The 20,598-nt window shown below is 39.0% G+C and overlaps 2 protein-coding genes across 2 annotated transcripts; both read left to right on the top strand.

The window, feature by feature from the left end:
- The first annotated feature begins 186 nt into the window (after nucleotides 1-186).
- LOC113083564 (methylthioribose-1-phosphate isomerase) lies at nucleotides 187-10,116 on the top strand. Its single transcript, XM_026254616.1, has 6 exons — nucleotides 187-726; nucleotides 4,738-4,961; nucleotides 5,437-5,606; nucleotides 6,014-6,190; nucleotides 6,272-6,496; nucleotides 9,360-10,116. Exons 1-6 carry the CDS (start codon nucleotides 595-597, stop codon nucleotides 9,491-9,493), a joined length of 1,062 nt encoding a protein of 353 aa, XP_026110401.1. The 5' UTR covers nucleotides 187-594; the 3' UTR covers nucleotides 9,494-10,116.
- Nucleotides 10,117-14,566: 4,450 nt separating this feature from the next.
- LOC113083553 (putative RNA-binding protein Luc7-like 2) lies at nucleotides 14,567-20,318 on the top strand. Its single transcript, XM_026254597.1, has 10 exons — nucleotides 14,567-15,151; nucleotides 16,342-16,436; nucleotides 16,595-16,693; nucleotides 16,766-16,876; nucleotides 17,852-17,995; nucleotides 18,400-18,576; nucleotides 18,654-18,850; nucleotides 19,364-19,393; nucleotides 19,481-19,618; nucleotides 19,837-20,318. Exons 1-10 carry the CDS (start codon nucleotides 15,091-15,093, stop codon nucleotides 20,054-20,056), a joined length of 1,272 nt encoding a protein of 423 aa, XP_026110382.1. The 5' UTR covers nucleotides 14,567-15,090; the 3' UTR covers nucleotides 20,057-20,318.
- Nucleotides 20,319-20,598: the final 280 nt, after the last annotated feature.

Raw genomic sequence — 20,598 nt, 5'->3', positions numbered from 1 at the left:
CAACCAAGGGTGAGTAATTAATGACTGTGTGTGTGTGTGTGTTTAAAAACATTAGACCGTTTGCGAATATTTAAATGAGGAAATGGCAGAATTCTCATTTTGGGAAGAAAGATTCCATCGGACGAAAGACCGTGATGACGTCGTGGCTTATTAACATATGAACAATAGCCTCAGCGGTGTGCGTTTTAATCGATTCCTCCCCAGAAACATGATCTTGCGTGTCCTCATCTGCTCTTCGTTGGATCCCTCCATTCACTCGCTGATAATAGTCTGAATCGCTTTATTGTTGCTTCGCCGTAGTTATATGAATAATAAAAGGCTTCATCTGAATGTCAAACGCGCCTCCGCGGGATGATTGACAGAGTGGGCGTGGTCAATGGGCGGGGCTTTCTGCCAGAGCGAAGCGAACACGCTGCTCCGTTGATCGGTGCGCCGTTCCCCCTCGATCCGTGCAGACGCCCACACCTTGTGATTCGCGATTCATGATTCACGAATCGCAGCGCGTTTAACGCACCCCGACTCCACCGGACGCGAAGCGGACCTACGGAACCCAGCGCTCCACCGGTATACGTTCAGCCGCATCTCATACGGGTCATGACGCTAGAGGCGATCCGGTACCGGCTCGGTTCTCTGCAGATCCTCAACCAGCTGCTGCTGCCGCACGAGACCGTGTACGACGAGATCCGCTCGGTGCGGGACGGATATGAGGCCATCAAGAGCATGAAGGTAGGCTACGACAGGCCCGGTCGACGGATCCTCTGCCCGGTTTCGCTCGCGCACGTCCGAACATCTCAAAGCCGGTTGAGGCTCTTTGTGTGGAATCAGAGCACGGGCTTGCGCTTTTTGTTCGTGCACGCGTGTGCATGTGTGATTTGCATAACATGCGATTGACAACACTGCGCTGTTCCTGTGTGTTTATATTATATATATATATATATATATATATATATATATATATATATATATATATATATATATATATATACATATATAACCCCAAATTCTTCTCAGGCATGAAAGTAGTATAATGTGTCTTTAGTAACCCCTTGAAATAATCAGTAATGTGTGTTTTATGGTTGACCGGTGGGATAATGTGTACACTGAAATTCAATTATTTCTGCAGTCATCAGAATTCTTATGCATCTCAGCCAGCTATTAGCCCATCTGAAACTGTTTCTTCACTATGCTTCGTATTATACAATAAAACCCCTTATACAACACTGAATAGGTATATTAGGATAAAACACAGAAATGTGACCCTGGACCACAAAACCATAAATGAGCTCTCCATCGATGTGTGGTTTGTTAGGACAATATTTGGATGAGATACAACTATTGGAAAATCTGTCTAAAAATATATAAATAATGAGAAAATCACATTTGAAGTTGTCCAAATGAAGTTCTTTTGCTATGCATATTACTAATCAAAAATGAAGTTTTGATATGGTAAGAGATGTACAAAATATCTTCATGGAACACAATCTTTTTGACTAAAGAAAAATCGATCATTTTGACCCGTACAATGTATTTTTGGCTATTGCTACAAAATATACCTGTGTTTAGACTGGTTTATGCTCCAGAGTCACTTATAGTTATTATGCCACTATTATCACTATTGTGACCATCAACATGTTTGCTCACTCTGTGTCCACTCTCAACAAAACTGAATAATTCATATATTAATACCAGACACCTTAAAGATAATGCATATCAAAAATCTTTGTTGACATACTTCTCTAGCCTTTAATTTTTGATGATCTCATGATGCAAACAGGAAGTAAACTGCTCTGGTCATGTGACACTTTGCAGTAAACACATGATTTAATTAACCTCTTAAGACCAGATAAAAATTTAGCTTTCTCCATGTCTTTACGTTGTTTGGAGCATTAAAATTAATGTAAATAAATAAAAGATATTGTGTCCGTAAGTTATGCTGTCCTTGGCACTGATTCTTTAAAATAGACAAATAAAAAGACATGAATGACATGCATAGACAAAAACAATTGATTTTTTTAAATCACCAATCTATTTTTAGTTTTTCAAGATTTATTTTGGTTTTTTTTTACCAAATTTTGTATAAAAATTATTCTCAACTATGTTATAACAGAATGATTCAATACACAATTTTTCTTTCTACAAAATGTGTGTAAAATGGCCATAAACAGGTTTTCTCATTAAATACAATGTAGACTAAATCTAATTTGCATATTAATGTGTTTTTGGGGCACCATTTAATGAAAAAGAGAAGTGTAATAATGGAAAAATTAATTAATAAGATTTTCATAATAATATATAATATTTAATAGAATACTGAAATATAATTTCTTTCCATGTTCTTTCCATGTCTCTCAAATTGTGTAATAAACATGCTTTTAGTCCCGGTGTCCTCATGTAAGGACATGAAATCAACCTCTGTTTCATAATACAAAAACATATTTAGTATTTTTATGACACAGTTTAAAAATGAGACAAATTTATATGATAATAACAAAATATTATTATTTCCATAAGAGTGTCACTAAATTAATTTGAGACATGTTTGATGAGCGATGAGAGCGAGTGTTCACGGTGAAACATCCAATCATTTGGTGTCTCTGAAATCCCTGAATGTGCTCTGTACAGGACATCCAGACGTAAGAGCCTTTACTTGTTAAAACAGCAGTCAGTAATATTTGTAGAGCTTTATCAGTGAAAAGCTTCTTTACAGTCTCTTTTGTGAACTGTGGAAATAAATGAGTTAACTGTGCAGATCCGCTTGGGAAAACAAGTGACTTCCCAAGTTAAAGATTTGGCAGTGTTAGTTCATGCTTGTAAAAAATTAAAAGAAATGTCCTGAAAGAAGTCAATCATACATTAACGGTTTAATGTGCTAATTTGTTTTCTTGTTTGCCACTGATGTGTTTTTATGAAGGGACATCAACATCTGAAGTTTTTAAACATCTGCTGTGTTCAAACATGTGACAGACGTCTGTAAGATGTCAGTTTTACACTCATTCTAGTTTCTAGTTTTCTAACCGATGTAGGCTACGTGTGCTTGGGAACACGTTGTGACATCAGAAAGGTGTCTCACAAACCTCCAGGTTTCTCTCTCCAGCTGTTCCACTCTTGATTAACGTAGTGCATAATTAATGTGTTGGGGTGATGGTTTTCCGGCAGCCATGTCTGCGCCTCATTAATAGTCCTTACTGCATATATCTGGCATGAATTATTGATCAGTGGGGGATTCGGGGGCTCTGGTCCTGTGCCAGCCGCTGTCACTGTCATCAGGGCTTTACTAATGGACGGGAAATGACGATCACGAGCCAGCGCTTGAGCTACGGTCAGTCCCACACCAGACTCTCTTTACTCCACAAGAATCATCACCAGCGGCCTAGAGATCATACTTCAACACCAGAAATACCAGATCCTGCCAGAAAATATCTGATTTGACTTGTTACAGATTTACAGTTCGTCAACAAAACTGTCTAATAGCCAAAACTGTATTAACAGTCTTCTATCAGCCAAGACATTGACTGAGTAAAGCCAGAGAAGAGCAGAAGCAGGAGATGAAGTGATAAAAAAAGAGCGTTTTATTGAATAATCTTAGTTGTGTATGTTTCAGTGAAGCACAAATCTGGAAAATGACTGCTTCACAATAATGTCCCATAACCTAAAAAACACTGAAAGTAAAACCTCTTACTATAATGAAGAAAAACATCCAACCACTCATCATAAGAGTAAACAACAATGGGAACAAATATTTAAAAAAAAAATCATATAATATAAATGACTAATCAAGGAAATGAGTATATTAATGGCTTTAAAATGATAATTGATAAATAATTACATGATTAAATGCAATAACAAAATGATTATGAATGAAGAATAGATGAATATAAAAGAAAGAAGACGTAATGAATGTCAGATGTTCCCGTTTAGAATGATGATGTCATACGATTATTAAAGGGGTAGTTCATCTAAATATAAATATTCTGTCTTCATTCCGAACCTGTATGAGTCTCTTTCTTCTGTTGAGCACAGAAGATTTCTTGAAGAATGTTGGTAACTGAAGAGTTGCCGGTAGCCATTGACCTCCATGCTTTTTTTTTTCATTCTATGTAAACTATTCGCCCAGTAACATTCCTCAGAACATCTTCTTTTGTGCTCAGGAGATGATGAAACTCAACAACTTGAGGGCGAATAAGTGATGACAAAGTCTTTTTTTCTTGTGAACTGTTCCTTTAAGTCATTATGACATCACAGTTCTTTAATTAGCTCTTTGAACTGAATGCCCCTTTCAGAATGATGTCATGATCGCTCATTGTAATCGTTCCGGCAGAATTCCAAGTTCTGAAGAACTGATGACTTCATACTTGCCATAATTTCTTTTTGTAAGTGATTGAATAATCTGTGAACTGTGGATGGATGACTCTTAAATGGAAAGGTCGTTTTCCTTTAATAGGTTCACTAAATGCAATGAGTCCCAGTGGATTTCCTGGTTATGTTTAACATTATGAATGTAAAATGGGTTTGCAAACAGCATTTTAGCTTCGGCACACAATTTTTATCTCAGATAGTTTTTTCCCATCAGTATAAATGAATGTCTGTGGTTTTTCACTCCAGTGAGCTGATGTTAGAGCTGACGGGAAGTGTTCTCATTGCGAAAGCCCATTGAAATGGATGATTTGTGAGTGTATCAAGCTCCTGGTGATGAGAAGCTCTGGCGGTCCTGTGACCCTGTGACCCTTCACCCCACAGGTGCGCGGCGCTCCCGCCATCGCCATCGTGGGCTGCCTGAGCCTGGCGGTGGAGCTGCGGGGGGGCGCGGGGGGCGAGGACCTCGTGTCCTTCATCAGGGACTCTCTGTGCCACCTGACGTCCGCTCGACCCACGGCGGTCAACATGGGCCGAGCCGCCCGCGAGCTCATGGAGTTCACCGAGAACGAGAGCATGGAGAAGAACACGGAGCAGCTCCGAGACAGGTGACGGCCCGCCAGGGTTTACCTGGGACCTGAAGAGTCAGGATGTGGGAATAGTTTTTCCATTGTATTAGTTTTAGTATAACATTATAATACCATTTATATTTTTACTTTTTTATATTTAAAAAAAGAAACCAATTTGATGTATATTTGAAATTTGAGGCTTAATACTATAGAAAAGCACTGAATGTTTTTAAGATCTTTAAAATATTTTAAATTATCTACACATCTTTCTAGTTTGTACAGTATCTTTTTAAAGAGCCTTGAAGGAAGAATGCTTTACTGTGTATAAATGTTTAGCAGATATTCACTGTGTGAGAGAAGTTTAAATCATGAAACGCAATTATATTTAACAACACTTAACTTTCACCAAAAATGTAGGCAAATGATCACAACAGCCTAAATATGAAGTGCTGCGTTAATTACTCCTCTTCGTCCTCCTCTAACGTGCCTGTCTCTTGGCCACGCCCTTCTGCAGCGTGATTGGCTGGATCGAGGAGATGTTGGAGCGAGACGTGAACGACAACAAAAAAATCGGCAACTACGGCGCGCAGCACATCCTGTCGGGCGTCCCGCGAGACTCGATCACCATCCTCACGCACTGTAACACGGGCAGCCTGGCCACCGCGGGATACGGCACGGCTCTCGGTCAGTCCACGCTCTACAGAAATCAGAGGATAAGTCCATACCACAATAAAACCTTTCCTGATAATTGACCCACTGCCATGTCATGTTCATGTCTTACTCTCTTCAATCGCAAAGAAATTCCGTTCCAGGATTTTTCTCCATATAGTGGACTTCAATGGTGGCCAATGATTTCACGGTCCAAAATGCAGCTTCAGAAGGGATATCAGCCGAGGAATAAGAGTCTTATCTAGTTAAACGATCTGTCATTTTCTGAAAAAGATTCATATTTATACACATTTTAACCACAAATGCTCGGCTTGCTCTAGCCACCATTGAAGTCCACTATATGGAGAAAGATCCTGTAGTGTTTTACACCGAAACCTTTGACTGTAGAGTGACTCTGATAAGACTGTAACTGATCCGTGCAGGAGTGGTGCGGTCGCTGCACACGCTGGGCCGCTTGAAGCGTCTGTACTGCACAGAGACTCGACCCTATAACCAGGGCGCCCGGCTGACGGCGTACGAGGCCGTGGCGGAGGGGTTCCCGGCCACCCTCATCACAGACAGCATGGCAGCGCTCGCCATGAGGGAGAAGGGCATCACAGGTGACGCATGTGGAGTGTGTCTGCTCGAGTGTTGTGACTGTGTCAGGTGTGTGAGATGTTAATGTTGTTCTGCACACACAGCTGTGGTCGTCGGAGCGGACAGGGTCGTGGCCAACGGCGACACGGCCAACAAAGTGGGCACGTATCAGCTGGCCATCGCTGCCAAGCATCATGGGATACCGTTTTACGTGGCGGCGCCCAGCACGTCCTGCGACCTGAGTCTGGAGAGCGGACGAGACATCGTGATCGAGGAGCGTCCGGCTCACGAGCTCACCAGCATCAACGGACTTCCTGTGGCCGCTCCTGGTGAGTCAGGGGGACACCGCAAATACACTTTACACTAATCTAACATCCAAAGCACTTTAGGATTCAAATCAGAACTAATGAAATAAATTCATATTAGATGAAAAACATCCAAAACAACGTGCAACATTTCTCTCTTTTTTAAAAAAATTTGAAGCATAAAATTACTGACTGGAAATAACTAAAAGCTAAATTAAAACTATATATTATATAATATATAATTAAACCTAATATAAAAAATATATATAAAAATCTAATAAAAAAGAAAAGAAAACTACAAATATAAAAATAACAATAATTTAACATTATTACAAAGTATAATATTATATAACTAAAACTAAAACAACACAATTTTACTACTACAATAAACACTTCCAAGGATGAAGAAATAAATGAGTTTTCGAAAATTATGCATAGAAAGTATTATAACTTAATTTTATAACTTAATAACGAAAACAAAAATGTATTCATATATTCCACTTTTTACCTGCATTTCAAGTCACACACACAAACAAATCTGATTGGTCATTTTACATGTCATGCTAATAAAAAATACAGAGATAAAACATTCAAATAAATTTATTCTCGTGGGATTTTTTGTGAAATTCAGCATGTTTCTGTGAAATATATATTTTAAATAATCATACATGTGTTCAGAGGTTTAGGGTTGATACGATTCTTCAAGCGACAGTGAAGACATTTATGATGATTTCAAATAAATGCTGTTCTTTTGAACTTTCTAGTCATCGAAGAATACAGAGAATAAAAATATATCACTGTTTCCATAAACATATGAAGCAGCACAACTTTTTTCAACTTTAATAATAATCAAAAATGTTTCTTGAGCAGTAAATCAGGATATTACAATGATTTCTGAAGATCATGTGACACTGAAGACTGAGGAATGATGCTGAAAATACAGCTTTGATCACAGGAATAAATTACATTTTACAATATAATAACATACAAAACACTTATTTTAAATTGTAATATTTATTAAATTAAATTGTAACATATTAGTCACATAGAAAACATTGGATCCAACTTGTAATAATATTTCACAATATTAGTTTTGACTGTATTTTTCATTAAATAAAAGCAGCGTTGGTGCTGAACTTCTGAATGATGGTGAAAGTTTATTAAATGTGCTGCTGCTATCGTGATCATGTACCGTAAATGGCTATTTGTGTTTATTTTAATAATGTTCGAAGCAGCAGGGATTGTGTTGTTGTTGTTGAAGAAGGGATGAGAAAAGCAGAAAAAGATGATTAGTGTGAGCGCAGGGTTTAAGTGAGATCTGAAACAGAGCACAGCTGCGTTTAATTAAACGCTTTTGATGTGAGGGAGGAACGATCCTCCGCACGTGTGAAGAGAGAGAGAGAGACAGAATCAGCAGATTAATTAAAGCTGCAGTGTTTAATATCTGCTGGGGTCTCGAGGGGGGAGACAGATTACTGAAATGCTCTCATGAAGACCAGACCGGGAGATAGAGACGGGAACGCTGCTCCCAGATCAACACCCCGTTCTGTTCATCTCAGCAAATCAGCTTCTCTGACTGGAACTGTTATACGTCTGCTATATCTGAAGAGCAGCATGAATTATATCAGCTTGATTGATGACTGTCTGTAGAGTAAAATAGTATAGTGTTAATGTTTGTTCATCGCAAATTATTTACAGAAATGTAGCATTGCATCACTTGCATACTCCTCTTGGCTGTTTTTAGTGGAAGAAGAAACATGCTGTTTTCGTGCATGTCTCTTTAAATGCAAATGAGCATTTCCAAAGCTGGACTGTGTCTTTAAAGCTCATTTCTCTGATAATCTTGGTTTGGATTATCATGTCTACCACACTGAAATAATGTGTTTCAAATCACATTCATTTAAACATCTGGCATACGGTTTCATGAGTGAAGCGAACGCACAGAAAGCGGCTGTCACACAGCGTGTGTGTACTACATGCTCAAAGCGGGGTCTCTGCTAAAGCGGCTGTGTCTGTCATGGGGCAGAGCTTGTAAAATGTGATGTCATATTTTACAGATTTTGAGAACAGCTTGTTCTAAAATGAAAGTGAAAGTGAAAGTTGTGAAATTGCCAAGTATGGTAACCCATACCCAGAGTTGGTGCTCTGCATTTAACCCATCGAAGTGCACACACACAGCAGTGAGAGGTGAACACACTGTGAAAACATGCCCAGAGCAGTGGGCAGCTATAGATCCAGTCCCCAGGGAGCAACTCAGGGTTCAGTAACTTGCTCAAGGGCACTTCAGTCATGGGCATTGAGGGAGGAAGAGAAAACTGTTCATACACTCCCTCCTACCTACAACTCCTGCCAGCACAGAGACTCAAACCAGCGACCTTCTGGTAACTAGTCCAAATCTCTAAACATTAGGCCACAGCTGCAAATACTGCTTATGATTTAAGAGGAGTGAAAAAAAAAAGGAGTGTGTGGATTTTTATCATTATATGGTGGTTGTGTACACACACTGCCAACAACATGTAAAAGTTCATTTAGCATAATAGGTGCAAATGAATGCATTTTACCTTTAAACTGTCACTTCTGTTAAAAAATAATCATTTCCTACTTTAAATATATCAAAACTTACATTTTGATTCGTAATATGCATGGCTAAGGACTTAATTTGGATAACTTCAAAGGCGATTTTCTCAACAACAAATATTTTTTTTCTGCACCCTAAAATTCCAGATTTTCAAATAGTTGTATCTCAAACAAAAATTGACCAATCCTAATAAACCATACATCAATGGAAAGCTTATTTATTCAGCTTCTCTATAATTATAAGTGCAGACGGAAAATGTCACAGTGAAATGTAATTGAGAGTGTGCTGGTGGTCTGTGTTGTGCTGCAGGGATCGATGTGTGGAACCCTGCGTTTGACGTCACTCCTCACCAGCTGATCACGGGCGGCATCATCACAGAGCTGGGTGTGTTCCTGCCGTCTGAGCTGCAGGCCGCTCTCACCGGGAGACTCACTGCTCTGTAGGCTCTCGCCCTCCTCATGGGTTCACCTCACTGTGGTGGAACTTACACCTTTAACTACACACACAAGCGTCAGCACCGAGGTGTAAGCAAGCTATACTAGACACGATCCATTCAACACTTACAACGAGGAATAACACCATGTGACACACACTTGTACAACCCAGGGATGCTTGCAAACACACACACTCACACACACACACACACACGTACGTTCTCCTTCTCTCTGTGTGTACAGCTCATGTCACGTCATCTCATGTCTTCTTCACTTTTCCACTCGTTTCTTCCCCTCTCTCTGGCTCAGCTCCCGTTTTAAACAGGAAGTGTTTCACAGAGGTGGTAAACAGTGTAGTACAGTCAGAGTATTTCCAAATACAGGTCAACGGATGTCCCTTAAGGGGGACGCTCATGACCGCTGTTGAGAACACATCCGGGTCGTATTTCACCCCAAAATCAAATGGAAAATGAGCATTACATTTTCTATAAAGTAGAAAAAGCCTATTTTGGAACTGATTTTGCTTTGTGATTTTAATGGCACTTAAATATTTAGAAATTCCTCCATGTTCTCAGTAATGTAAAACAAAAAAAAACTGATATTAACAGAATTTTTGATTAAAAAATATTATCTAACATTAAATAATATTGTGTAATATTGTGTAATATTTTTACTGTAATACTGTAAAAATGGTAATCTATTACAGTAATGAGAATCTAATAAAGAAATTTAAAAATATTCTCAAAAGTACATTCCAAAAAAAAAAAAAAAAACTTTTAAACTGTAGACTTTTTTTTTTTTGCATTACGTTAATTTTGAGAATTTTGAGCAGTAAATATATTAGTGTCATCGTCATGATCCTAAAACGTTTTCGCAAGACTTAAAGGAAAATGTAATGCCATTTCTTTTGATTTTGAGGTAAAGTGTCTTCATGAGATGTTCCCTTTACCGGTCCGACTGTTTATTAGTTATAATAACAGATTTATGTCAAATATGAGCCCATTTTAGATAAGGGCTGTACTTTAATCTACATATACACGATTTATGGTGATCTGAGTTGCAGTCCTGGTACAGGCAGTGCCATATAAACTGTCTCATGTAACAAAATCAAGATGTTATATTAACATTAAGAGAGATGTGAAGCCTGCAATCGAGCAAATAAAACAAATAGAGAGTATGAGCATTCATATGAAGATGATTTTTAACCTTATTTGAGGAAATACAGTATGTTAGAACAAACTTATTTAGAGTAGAATAGTCAATCTACCTAAAACGAACAATTACCGGACAGTGATTTGAACTTCAAGGTTTCAGGTTTATCTCGAGCACTATGGATTGGTAAAAATGAGGTACGAATCAAATTATTTTCACGTACAGCTACAGACGCTGGGGTTAAACCTGCAATGTTTCTTTAAATCTGTAATTTAGGCAGTTGTGTTTGATCAAGGTGTGGGAAAATGGTGCTATGGAGCTAGATGTTAGACAATACCTCAGAAGAGATCCCAGACTCCTCTAGTACTTCCACTCTGTTTTTATCCTAGTTCTGTCTTGTATATATTCACACGATCGCACACACAAACACACAATCACAGTCGAGCCTGGTTTTGGGCGGATCTTCGGCTGTGGATCAACGCCGTGAGTTGGTCCGGGCATGCGCTCCGTTAAACCGAATGTAACGAGGCCCAAGATCCTCACTGCCTTACGAGACCAGCAAAAACACCCCGCCCACTGATGTCCGATTGGCTGAATGAGACGGAGCCACGCCCACCTCTCACTTACAGCATTCTGAAATCACCACGGCAACCCGATCATAACAGACTTACTTAAAATAACAACGTATGGTTTTTATCACAGTCCAGTTTCTCACAGTATCAGTGTCACATTAATAAACTTTAGTCAGGGTAACGCCGCATTGAATTTCTGCTGAAATGAAAACGAGGCTGGACAGAATTACAGAGCGTTAAATGAATTGAACTGTTGTTTAACAACATATCTAATGAAACGTCTTCATGTATTAAACTCTAAGAAGACAAAAACTACATAAAACAGTCTTGAAGGCTGTGAGTTTATAGACCTTTATACAGTGTGTGCGACGACAGTACGTCCTCGTTTATAATTCGCGTTAAATTCATAATGGCGTCTATCCTGATTAAAGACCTGTTTGCACGTTCACACCAAGAACAATAGCTATAAAGATAACTATAATCTGATATCATCTGTTTATTCTAAGCGCAGTGCGTCTGCCGCTTTAAATGCTTGAGCTCGTTATAGCCATAGACAGTAAATGAAATGGACACAGCGACCCCATTGGAACTCAATTGAGACAAGTGAAGCCCATTTTTAGCGTTTTTTAGCACTTCCGTTTCTGACGCGCAGACTCAAACGAAGCTTGACGACGTAATCAACCTGTCTGACAGATGTAAATCTTCTAGTAGCTGTGCATGCAAACTGCCATCGTTAATCTTGCAGAGACGGCGAGTTTTGAGCGGGGAGTTCTTTGTCGTGAGTGAGCAGGAGTAAGTATTCTGATTAATTATTTTGTATAGTATTTTAAAATGTAACGCCAGTATGCCATATTAAGTTAATTGCCTGCGAGCTTCTCCTCCTGTCTGTACGGTAATGCGACAGAGAGACGAGTGGTGATGACGCAATCGTTAGCCTATTTTTTACAAAAACTGTTTATACAGGGCCATAATGTAACATAGAAGGTAATGGAGCCCTTTATACATTGTCGTGTATCTTTAGAAATAAATAATGGACAAACGGAGTCTTTAAACGCCTCAGATGTAAAGTTATTCGCTGTCAAAGTGACGCCAAAATGAATGGGAGTCAATGGGAATGCTAACGCAAGTGAAGTTCTGCTAAAAGATGGCAGCCCCCACCCGACTTGAACTTCCGGTCGACTTCCTTGCCCCTGGTTATAGCAGGATTGATTCTGATTGGCTGTCAATGTATCATTCATCAGCTGACTCCAACGATATAGTTTCTGTGTCTTTATCGTTATAGTTGTAGTGTGGACTCTGCGTTTCTTTCATATTGAGAAAGATTTTTAACACGGTATCTTTATTGTTATCTTTATAGTTTTCGTGCTTGGTGTGAACAAGCCAAGAACATTAACTATAAGGATAACGATAAAGATATAGTTCTCAAAATCGTGGGAAAATTCTCAGTATCGTCCACACCGCAGCTATAATGATAAAGATGAACTAAAGATTTTTTCAGCTGATGAACGATGCAAACATTGACAGCCAATCAGAATCAATCCTGCTATATATAACGAGCTGGAGCATTTAAAGCGGCAGATAAATATAAAGATCTTCATAGTAATTGTTCTTGGTGTGAACAGGTGTATTTAACTAACTTTGGATCACACAGTAATGAATGCGCATTTATTTTTACACTTTCATCTGCTTAAAAAAAAATGTAGCATCGAAATACTTAGAGCAGCTGTAAATGTGTATCATATTTTTTTTTAATCCAAATTCTCATATAATACAGCTCAAGACAAAATATGCTTTATTTTTTGCCTGTTTATTATCTTTGGTTTTGAGGACTATGAATGGGAAATATGGAAGGATTCATTCTAAAGACAAATGTAGCATAATTCGAGGTCATCCGTGTAGGGTTTTGAAGGTACAAAGTTGATATTTTTTTCACATCATATTGATTATTTTTTATTTTTTACTTGAACTATGTAAGCTTATGATTTGATTTATGTATATCTATACATTGTATATCCATGAATTGTGATTATTTGTGATGAAACTGCTATTTGAGAGGCCCTCTATAGACGGGACACGCCACTCGACGACTAGAGGCTAAATCTAATATGAAAAGCAATGAAATTTCCCCGATTGAAATCATTTAAAGACTAAAAGCTCCGGAGCGGATGTCCGTCTGAGAGGACCTCTATGTGTTTCTGTTTGTTCTCGTTCTTCTAATTGATAATCACAGCTGGGTTTGATTTTGTATTCTGTGGAAGTAGTTGGAGAAAAAACTATTACACTGGATGTTTTTTTTATACATATGAATATAATATACAACGTACATAAATAAAGAGATGTCTGTTACACATCAGAACAATAAACAGAGAGAACCAATAATGTTGTGTTCTTGTGTAGTTATTGACCTGTGAGATGCTAACGAGGAGACCCAATATCAAAGCAGTCCTCTCTTTCTCTTTTAAAATCTAATTATACTATTAAAAGGTGTATCTTTCTATATACTATTAAAACATGTATCTTTCTATATACTATTAAAACATGTATCTATTTCCGGTTCCCCTCAGTTCTATTGTTAACGGTTAAAACCACAAGTTTCTGTTGTTAGATACAAACGTGGTGCAAGTTTTGAACGAGATGATTAATATCATTAATTTGGTACCACTGGGGGTGAAAACTTTTGGATAATTATTATTATTATTATTTTTTTAAATAAGCTTCTATAACTATTAGATAGTTACATTCAATTTGGATTACATAATCTGATTTCAAACATTAAGTACATGTAATTAGATTATATTAGACTTGAAAACAAAAAAAAAATGTAACCAGACTAAAGTTACTTTTTTTACTGAGTACGTTATTACATATCATTCACACAACAGCAATAAATCATTCATAATTTAATGAATCTCCCTATTTTATATCCTTTGTCATCTTTAATAACTATGAATGGAACTAATTTTTCTTTCTCTTTGTATTTTTATATCGATATTCGATTAAGTTTATCTTATTTAAATCAGTGATATAAACAACGGTTTAAAAGTAATGCATTTAAAAAAGTAGTCCGATTATATTACTTAAAATGTGTAGTGATGTAATTGTTTACGTTAGTAACAAAACATTTTCTCATTTTCTTTTTTTTTTTTGTGTGGGGTGGTCGGTAATGGCCTACAATTTATATCTACCAGCACTGTCTACGTATATGAAAAAGTACGTTTGTTCTAAGAACAAACAAACGTTTGGATAATTCAAGTTAAATGTTAACATTTTTTATATTATAAGTTATGTTATCGCTCTGATGACCTCACAACGGACCGACGTAAAGACGTCATCCGCCCTTCAGCCAATCAGCGCTCGAGCTCTGCAGCACTTCCTCGAGGCCGCGTAACCAAGCGGGAACAGCGCGCGCGGGTCGGAAGTCTCATTCCGAGAGGCAAAAAAAAACTAATAAAACAATAAACCAACAACAAATAAACACTGTCAAAACTTTAAGAATATGGACCACTACACAAAATACCGAACTGCGGTTTGATAAAGCAGCGCGAGGACTGATAAATAAGCGCACTTATGGCGGATTGAGGAAGAGTTAGCCGCTGCTGCTAACACACGACACTAGCTCCCTGATTCACGAATAACTTATTTCAGCGGCACTTCAGCCATAAACTGCGCTTTCTGGAGCCTCTCAGACTCAGAAGAGTGTGTGGTGTTAGTCGGGTGTGTGTTAGAGAGTCTCAGGAGGCGGTTTATGTTGTGTTCGGCGCCCGCTGGACTCGAGGCCTTCTCTGCTCTATGAGGAGTCAGTTGTAAACAGCTCAGATAGAACAGTGTGTTTAACGCGTCAAATAGGTGTATCCTCAGGTGTATCGAGCTGAACGGGTGAAGATGTCGGCCCAGGCACAGATGAGAGCCATGCTGGACCAGCTCATGGGCACTGGCAGAGATGGTGAGTGTTTCCTTCAGGCTCATCAAAGCGAAACTAAACCATGCGTTTGACTCAGTGCTTAGTTACTATATGTTTTATATACTGTATATATTGATGTTCTCTTAATCTCGAGCGGTTTAAAAGTCACGGTTTCATGTGAATCATGGCTCTCGTGATTTGGTTGAATCATTTAATAGCACTGCGATTAGTGATTTGATTGATGGGAAGCACGTCAGACTGATGATTACCAATGATTATGTTGAAATAATTTTATAATTACTGCTACTTTCACTTTTCGATTGGTTTATTTCATAATTCTAACGATTCTGTCGGTATAATAAAAAAAATCGTAGCCTATGCTTTGCTTGGAATAATTTCATATCAGTCAATCATTTCGTGGGAATCATGAATTTTATTATTTATATGATATGAGAAGAATCACAAGTCACATGTTTGGTTGACAACTTATGATCACAGTTTCAATTCATTATTCTTATTTTTGTTATTATTACCGTCATTAGTCTAATTATTGTTGCACTTATTTATTTATTCTTTATTTGACAGGGACAATGGATGATAAAATATTACCGCAGAATTAGCTCAGAACTAAATTTCATCTGCTGTTCCTGTTTAGGAGTAAACCAAATTATCAATTAAAATAATGTACAAATTAAACACAATAGAATAGAAGTATAAAACATATTCAAAAATCTTTACCTTGTATAATTAGTGATCTAGAACCTGACTTGCCTTTAAAAATCTTCTCAAATGTAATTTAAACTGCACAAAGGTAGTACAAGGGTAATATCAATCAGTTAACCATTCCAATTATTAACAGCTTTTACAGAAAACCGGATCGTCCAGAATCAGTTTTTCTAATGAGGCTCTTGTCTGTCTTATGCTGTCATTGCACAATGAAACACACATCTTTAAATGTGGAGGTGCAAGATCGTTCACTGTTGTATACATTAAACTACAGTTGTGTAGTATTACAAAGTTTTTAAAAGTAAAGAGATTGTTTTTGAATTATATGACAATGATTGAATGAAATGACAATGAAACTTGTAGTTTGATCATCAGTCTCATAATCCTCATGTTCTATTGAGAATCATGATTTGATTTGTGGCATTGTTGTTTCTTTGATTGGTGTGTCTGGTTGTGTGTTTGACACGAGAAGGATCGTGATTTTTGATGCTCATTATGTGTGGCAGGCGACACGATGAGACAGCGGATCAAGTTCACGGACGAGCGAGTATGTAAGAGTCATCTGCTGGAGTCGTGTCCACATGACATACTGTCAGGAACCGTAAGTGTCCTCCTCTCTGCGGGGTTGACTTCACTCATCTAAAACCGGTCTGATAATTGCAGGACTGTGTTTATGATTGCCCCACAGTGGCATTATGACATCAAATACACTGAAAGCTGGCCTGAGTTTTCTAAACGGTTGTGTTTGTGGTTGTGCAGCGCATGGATCTGGGGGAGTGTGTGAAGATTCATGATCTGGCTTTGAGAGCAGATTATGAGATCGCGTCTAAACAGCAGGAGTATTTCTTTGAGCTGGATGTGAGTATGAACCCTTTGCATTTATTTGACTGTATGTGCTTCTGAATGTCTGATCGTGCCGCGTCTCCTCAGGCCACAGAGCACCTGCAGTCCTTCATCGCAGACTGTGACCGAAGAACCGAACTGGCCAAGAAACGGTTGGTCGAAACGCAGGAGGAGATCAGCGCTGAAGTGGCTGCCAAGGTGAAAGCTGACGACCACCAGATTTCACTTTCACATCATTTTCATGCTGAAGTTTCACACACCTGCTGTGCACAGACCAGTGACTAGTGAGTCATGGTGCACAGCTCTGATATAAACTGACTTTTAATGAAGAAAAAAGGAGAATGGGCTTTTCAATGTGTCCTGTTCCAACTTCCTGTTTCGATAGGAAGAACATGCTAACAGAAAAGAAATCCACTCAGTTTATTTTCTTTTTAAAGAGACCATATCCTACGGAGTCTAGTTTCCACCACAAAAATCCCTCAATTCTACTAGTTTATATCTCACATTTTTTCGCTAACAGCTCACAATTTCCAATGTTTTCTTTCCGAACTTTAAGTTTATAGTTCAAATTTTAACTAAAAGTCTAAAGCTAGAATGTGAACTTAGAACTCTGAGAAAAAAATGTCTCAGTTGTGGAATCTAAGCGTTGAGTTTTGAGAAAATTTAGAATTGTGAAGCGTAAACTCCAAATTATGATATCAAAAATCCAAATTGTGAAATGTAAACCGAATTCTAAGGAAAAAGTCTGAATTGGAAGATGTTAAGTCATAATTCTGAGGGGGAAAAAGTGTTGTCATGAGACGTAACAAGATTGAATTGAGATGGGAATTCAGAATTCATGAGAATTCAAACATGTCTGAAGTGTAAACTTGAGTTCATAGAGGATAAAGTCAGAATTATGAGATGCTAACAGACTTCTAAGAAAAAAGTAAGAGTTGTGAAATGTAAACTCATGATTGTGAGAAGAAAGAAGAGTGGATTCACTAGTGATTTTTTTTCTGTGGCAGAAACGGCTTCCTTTAATATATTGCCATTTGGTAGCTTTTAGTTATTTTGCCCGAAATAAGTGTATTAACATTATTCAAGTCAATGTTTCATGCCCGTCTGACCTGTCCTCCGAATCTGTCTGTTTCTGCAGCTGTGACTCTAATCTGGATGCTCTCTGATTGGCAGGCGGAGCGAGTGCACGAGCTGAACGAGGAGATCGGGAAGCTGCTGGCGCGAGCGGAGCAGCTGGGCGGCGAGGGGAACGTGGATGAGGCCCAGCAGGTGCTGGAGAAGGTGGAGAAAACACGCACCCTGAAGAAAGAGGCAGAGGTCGGTGTGAGTCAAAGGTCATGGTGCAAATATCACTGTGATCCTCGGTTCTAGATCTTAAATCACAAATAACATTTGATTCGGTATTTGTTGTGGTTTTTTTATTTATTTATTGGTTTACGCTCAGAGTATACAGATACATACATCCTCAAATCCAATCTGTGTTAACTGAAGTCAAATGATAGCACATGAGAGGTCAGTGTGTTAAGAGTGGATATAAAGTTAAAGGGCTCATAGTAGGTCCAAAAACATATTCCAGGTCTCTAAGAAGATGTGGCTTCTGTTTAATAAACTGTATGTTAAATATTCCATGTGCAGCGTGTCGTTTAGGATTTTCTCACATAGGCAAAATAATCAATTAGATGTGTTTTTGTATTAGCAGTTAATTCTGTCGTTGTGTTTAGGACATCTACCGCAACTCCATGCCGGCCTCCAGCTTCCAGCAGCAGAAGCTGCGCGTGTGTGAGGTTTGCTCCGCTTACCTCGGCCTCCACGATAACGACCGCCGCCTCGCCGACCACTTCGGAGGGAAACTCCATCTGGGTTTCATTGAAATCCGGGAAAAACTAGAAAAACTGCGGGTACGAGGACGACTCACAGCTCAGTTGAGGCTGGTGTCATGCAGCTTTTCATCGACGATCTCCTCTGTGATTTACAGACGGCTGTGACGGAGAAACAGGAGCGCATGCGCACGAGGAGAAGAGAGGAGCGCGACCGAGAGGAGGAGCGAGCCCGAGAGTGGGAGCTGGAGAGAGAGAGGGAGCGCGAGCGGGAACGAGAGCGAGAGCGCGAGCGGGAACGAGAGAGAGAGCGGGAGCGCGAGAGAGAAAGGGAACGAGAGAGAGAACGCAGGAGGTCCGTCTCTGTGCCATGCTTTCATTTCATTCACCCAGATGTGTGCATCATATTCAGGCCGTGATATTACAGCTGGGAATGTCTCTGCATGTTCATTTTTTGTTTTTAAGTGCTTCCTTTCTTGACCAGGGACAATTTGAAAAAGAGACTATTGTCTCAATATGATTTGCCCTGGTTAAACAAAGGAATAATAATAAATAATTTAAAAAAATTACTTTACTTCAAATCAGTGGAGCTCTAATAGTTAAGGCAATGAAGTTGTCAAACTCTAAAGCAGCTCTGCAGTCTGTGTGTGTGTATGAATGTGTTTTTGCTACTTAGTTTGGTGATGTAGCCGAGTAAATCAGCAATTACACATGGAATAACATTTCACAAAGAAACCCTTGTGAATTTTTTTTAAGAGTTGACATGCAAATTGTTAAACAAAACAGGCTATATAATATATCTGTGGTAACACCGAAATGCCCAAGTGTTTGATCATGATGAAGTTTCTCTTTATCCTGCTGTTCTCAGGTCCAGATCCAGAAGTGCTGAGCGATATCGGTGAGGATCAGCTTCCTGTCGAATAACATCCTCGTCAGTAATCAAAGGGTGTACTGTGCTGAAATGATATCTGTGTGTGCTCCTCAGGGAAGGAGCAAGCTCGTCCTCCCATCGCTCTCGTCGACACCGTGAGGAGGGAGAGAGGGAACGAGACCGAGAGAGGAAGCACAGACACAAAGATCGCCATCGCTCTCGCTCCCACTCACACAGGAGCAAAAGAAAGAGGTACCACAACAACTCCATGGAATTTAGATCTAATAAATTTTATATCTTGAATTCAGATTTAGAAATTTGCAAATATTGAATTAAATACTTCTGTTAATATAACAACATTTCAAGTTAAAGTTAAAATAACGAATGTTTAATAAATCTGTATATTCCCGTTCTTGTCTGTCACACTCACTCAGACACTCATATCCTGACGCTTGTGCTTGTGTCTGCAGGTCTTCACACACCAGAGATCCGGAGCCGAATCTGTCTCAGGAGAGATGGCGGGAGAACGCCGCGGACGAGAGATGGTGGGACAACGGAGGCAGAGACATGGAGAGAGAGAGATCCCCCGTCTCTCCAGACATGAGCCGAATGAAAGAGCGGGAGAGATCCGTGTCGCTGGAGAGAGATCAGCGCTCCAGCTCCGAGGAGAGAGAGTCCGGAGAGATCTAGAGGAAGAAATCCAGATACTTTACACACTGTAGCTTCCGATCCCTGCACTGATCAGACAACAACTGGACCAGCTTTCTGTCCGGTCACACACACATCAGTAGAAGCTCAACAGCTACAGAGAGAGAGAGAGAATGTGTGTGTGTGTGTGTGTGTGTGTGTGAGAGAGAGAGAGAGACCAGCATCTTTATTTGAGATCCAGATGACGCCTCAGACAGCAAGAGTGTCACACTCTGATCTAGTTGAGCCAAACTAGTCAGCAAACCAAAACAAACATTTGACAGAAGTGCTGTAAAGGGAAAGCGTGCATTTAGAAGTTAGTTTTTTATGTTGTGAAATAAGGAGAGGTGGATGAAGGAGAACCTGCGGAGATATAAAAAGTCGTTTTCATCTTTTTAAACTGGCTACTCTGTTTATTTTTTATTATTTTTGTTCCTTTTTACATAATTAAAACTCCTTAAAATGACTTTTGATGGGGATAATTATTTTCTCATGTTTTTTCATTGGATACAAGTATAAACTAAGATCTGGACTGAGCAGTAATC

This window comes from Carassius auratus, unplaced genomic scaffold, assembly GCF_003368295.1.
Source record: "Carassius auratus strain Wakin unplaced genomic scaffold, ASM336829v1 scaf_tig00038819, whole genome shotgun sequence".
Classification (NCBI taxonomy): Eukaryota; Metazoa; Chordata; class Actinopteri; order Cypriniformes; family Cyprinidae; genus Carassius; species Carassius auratus.
This window is presented reverse-complemented; position numbering and strand designations above follow the sequence as displayed.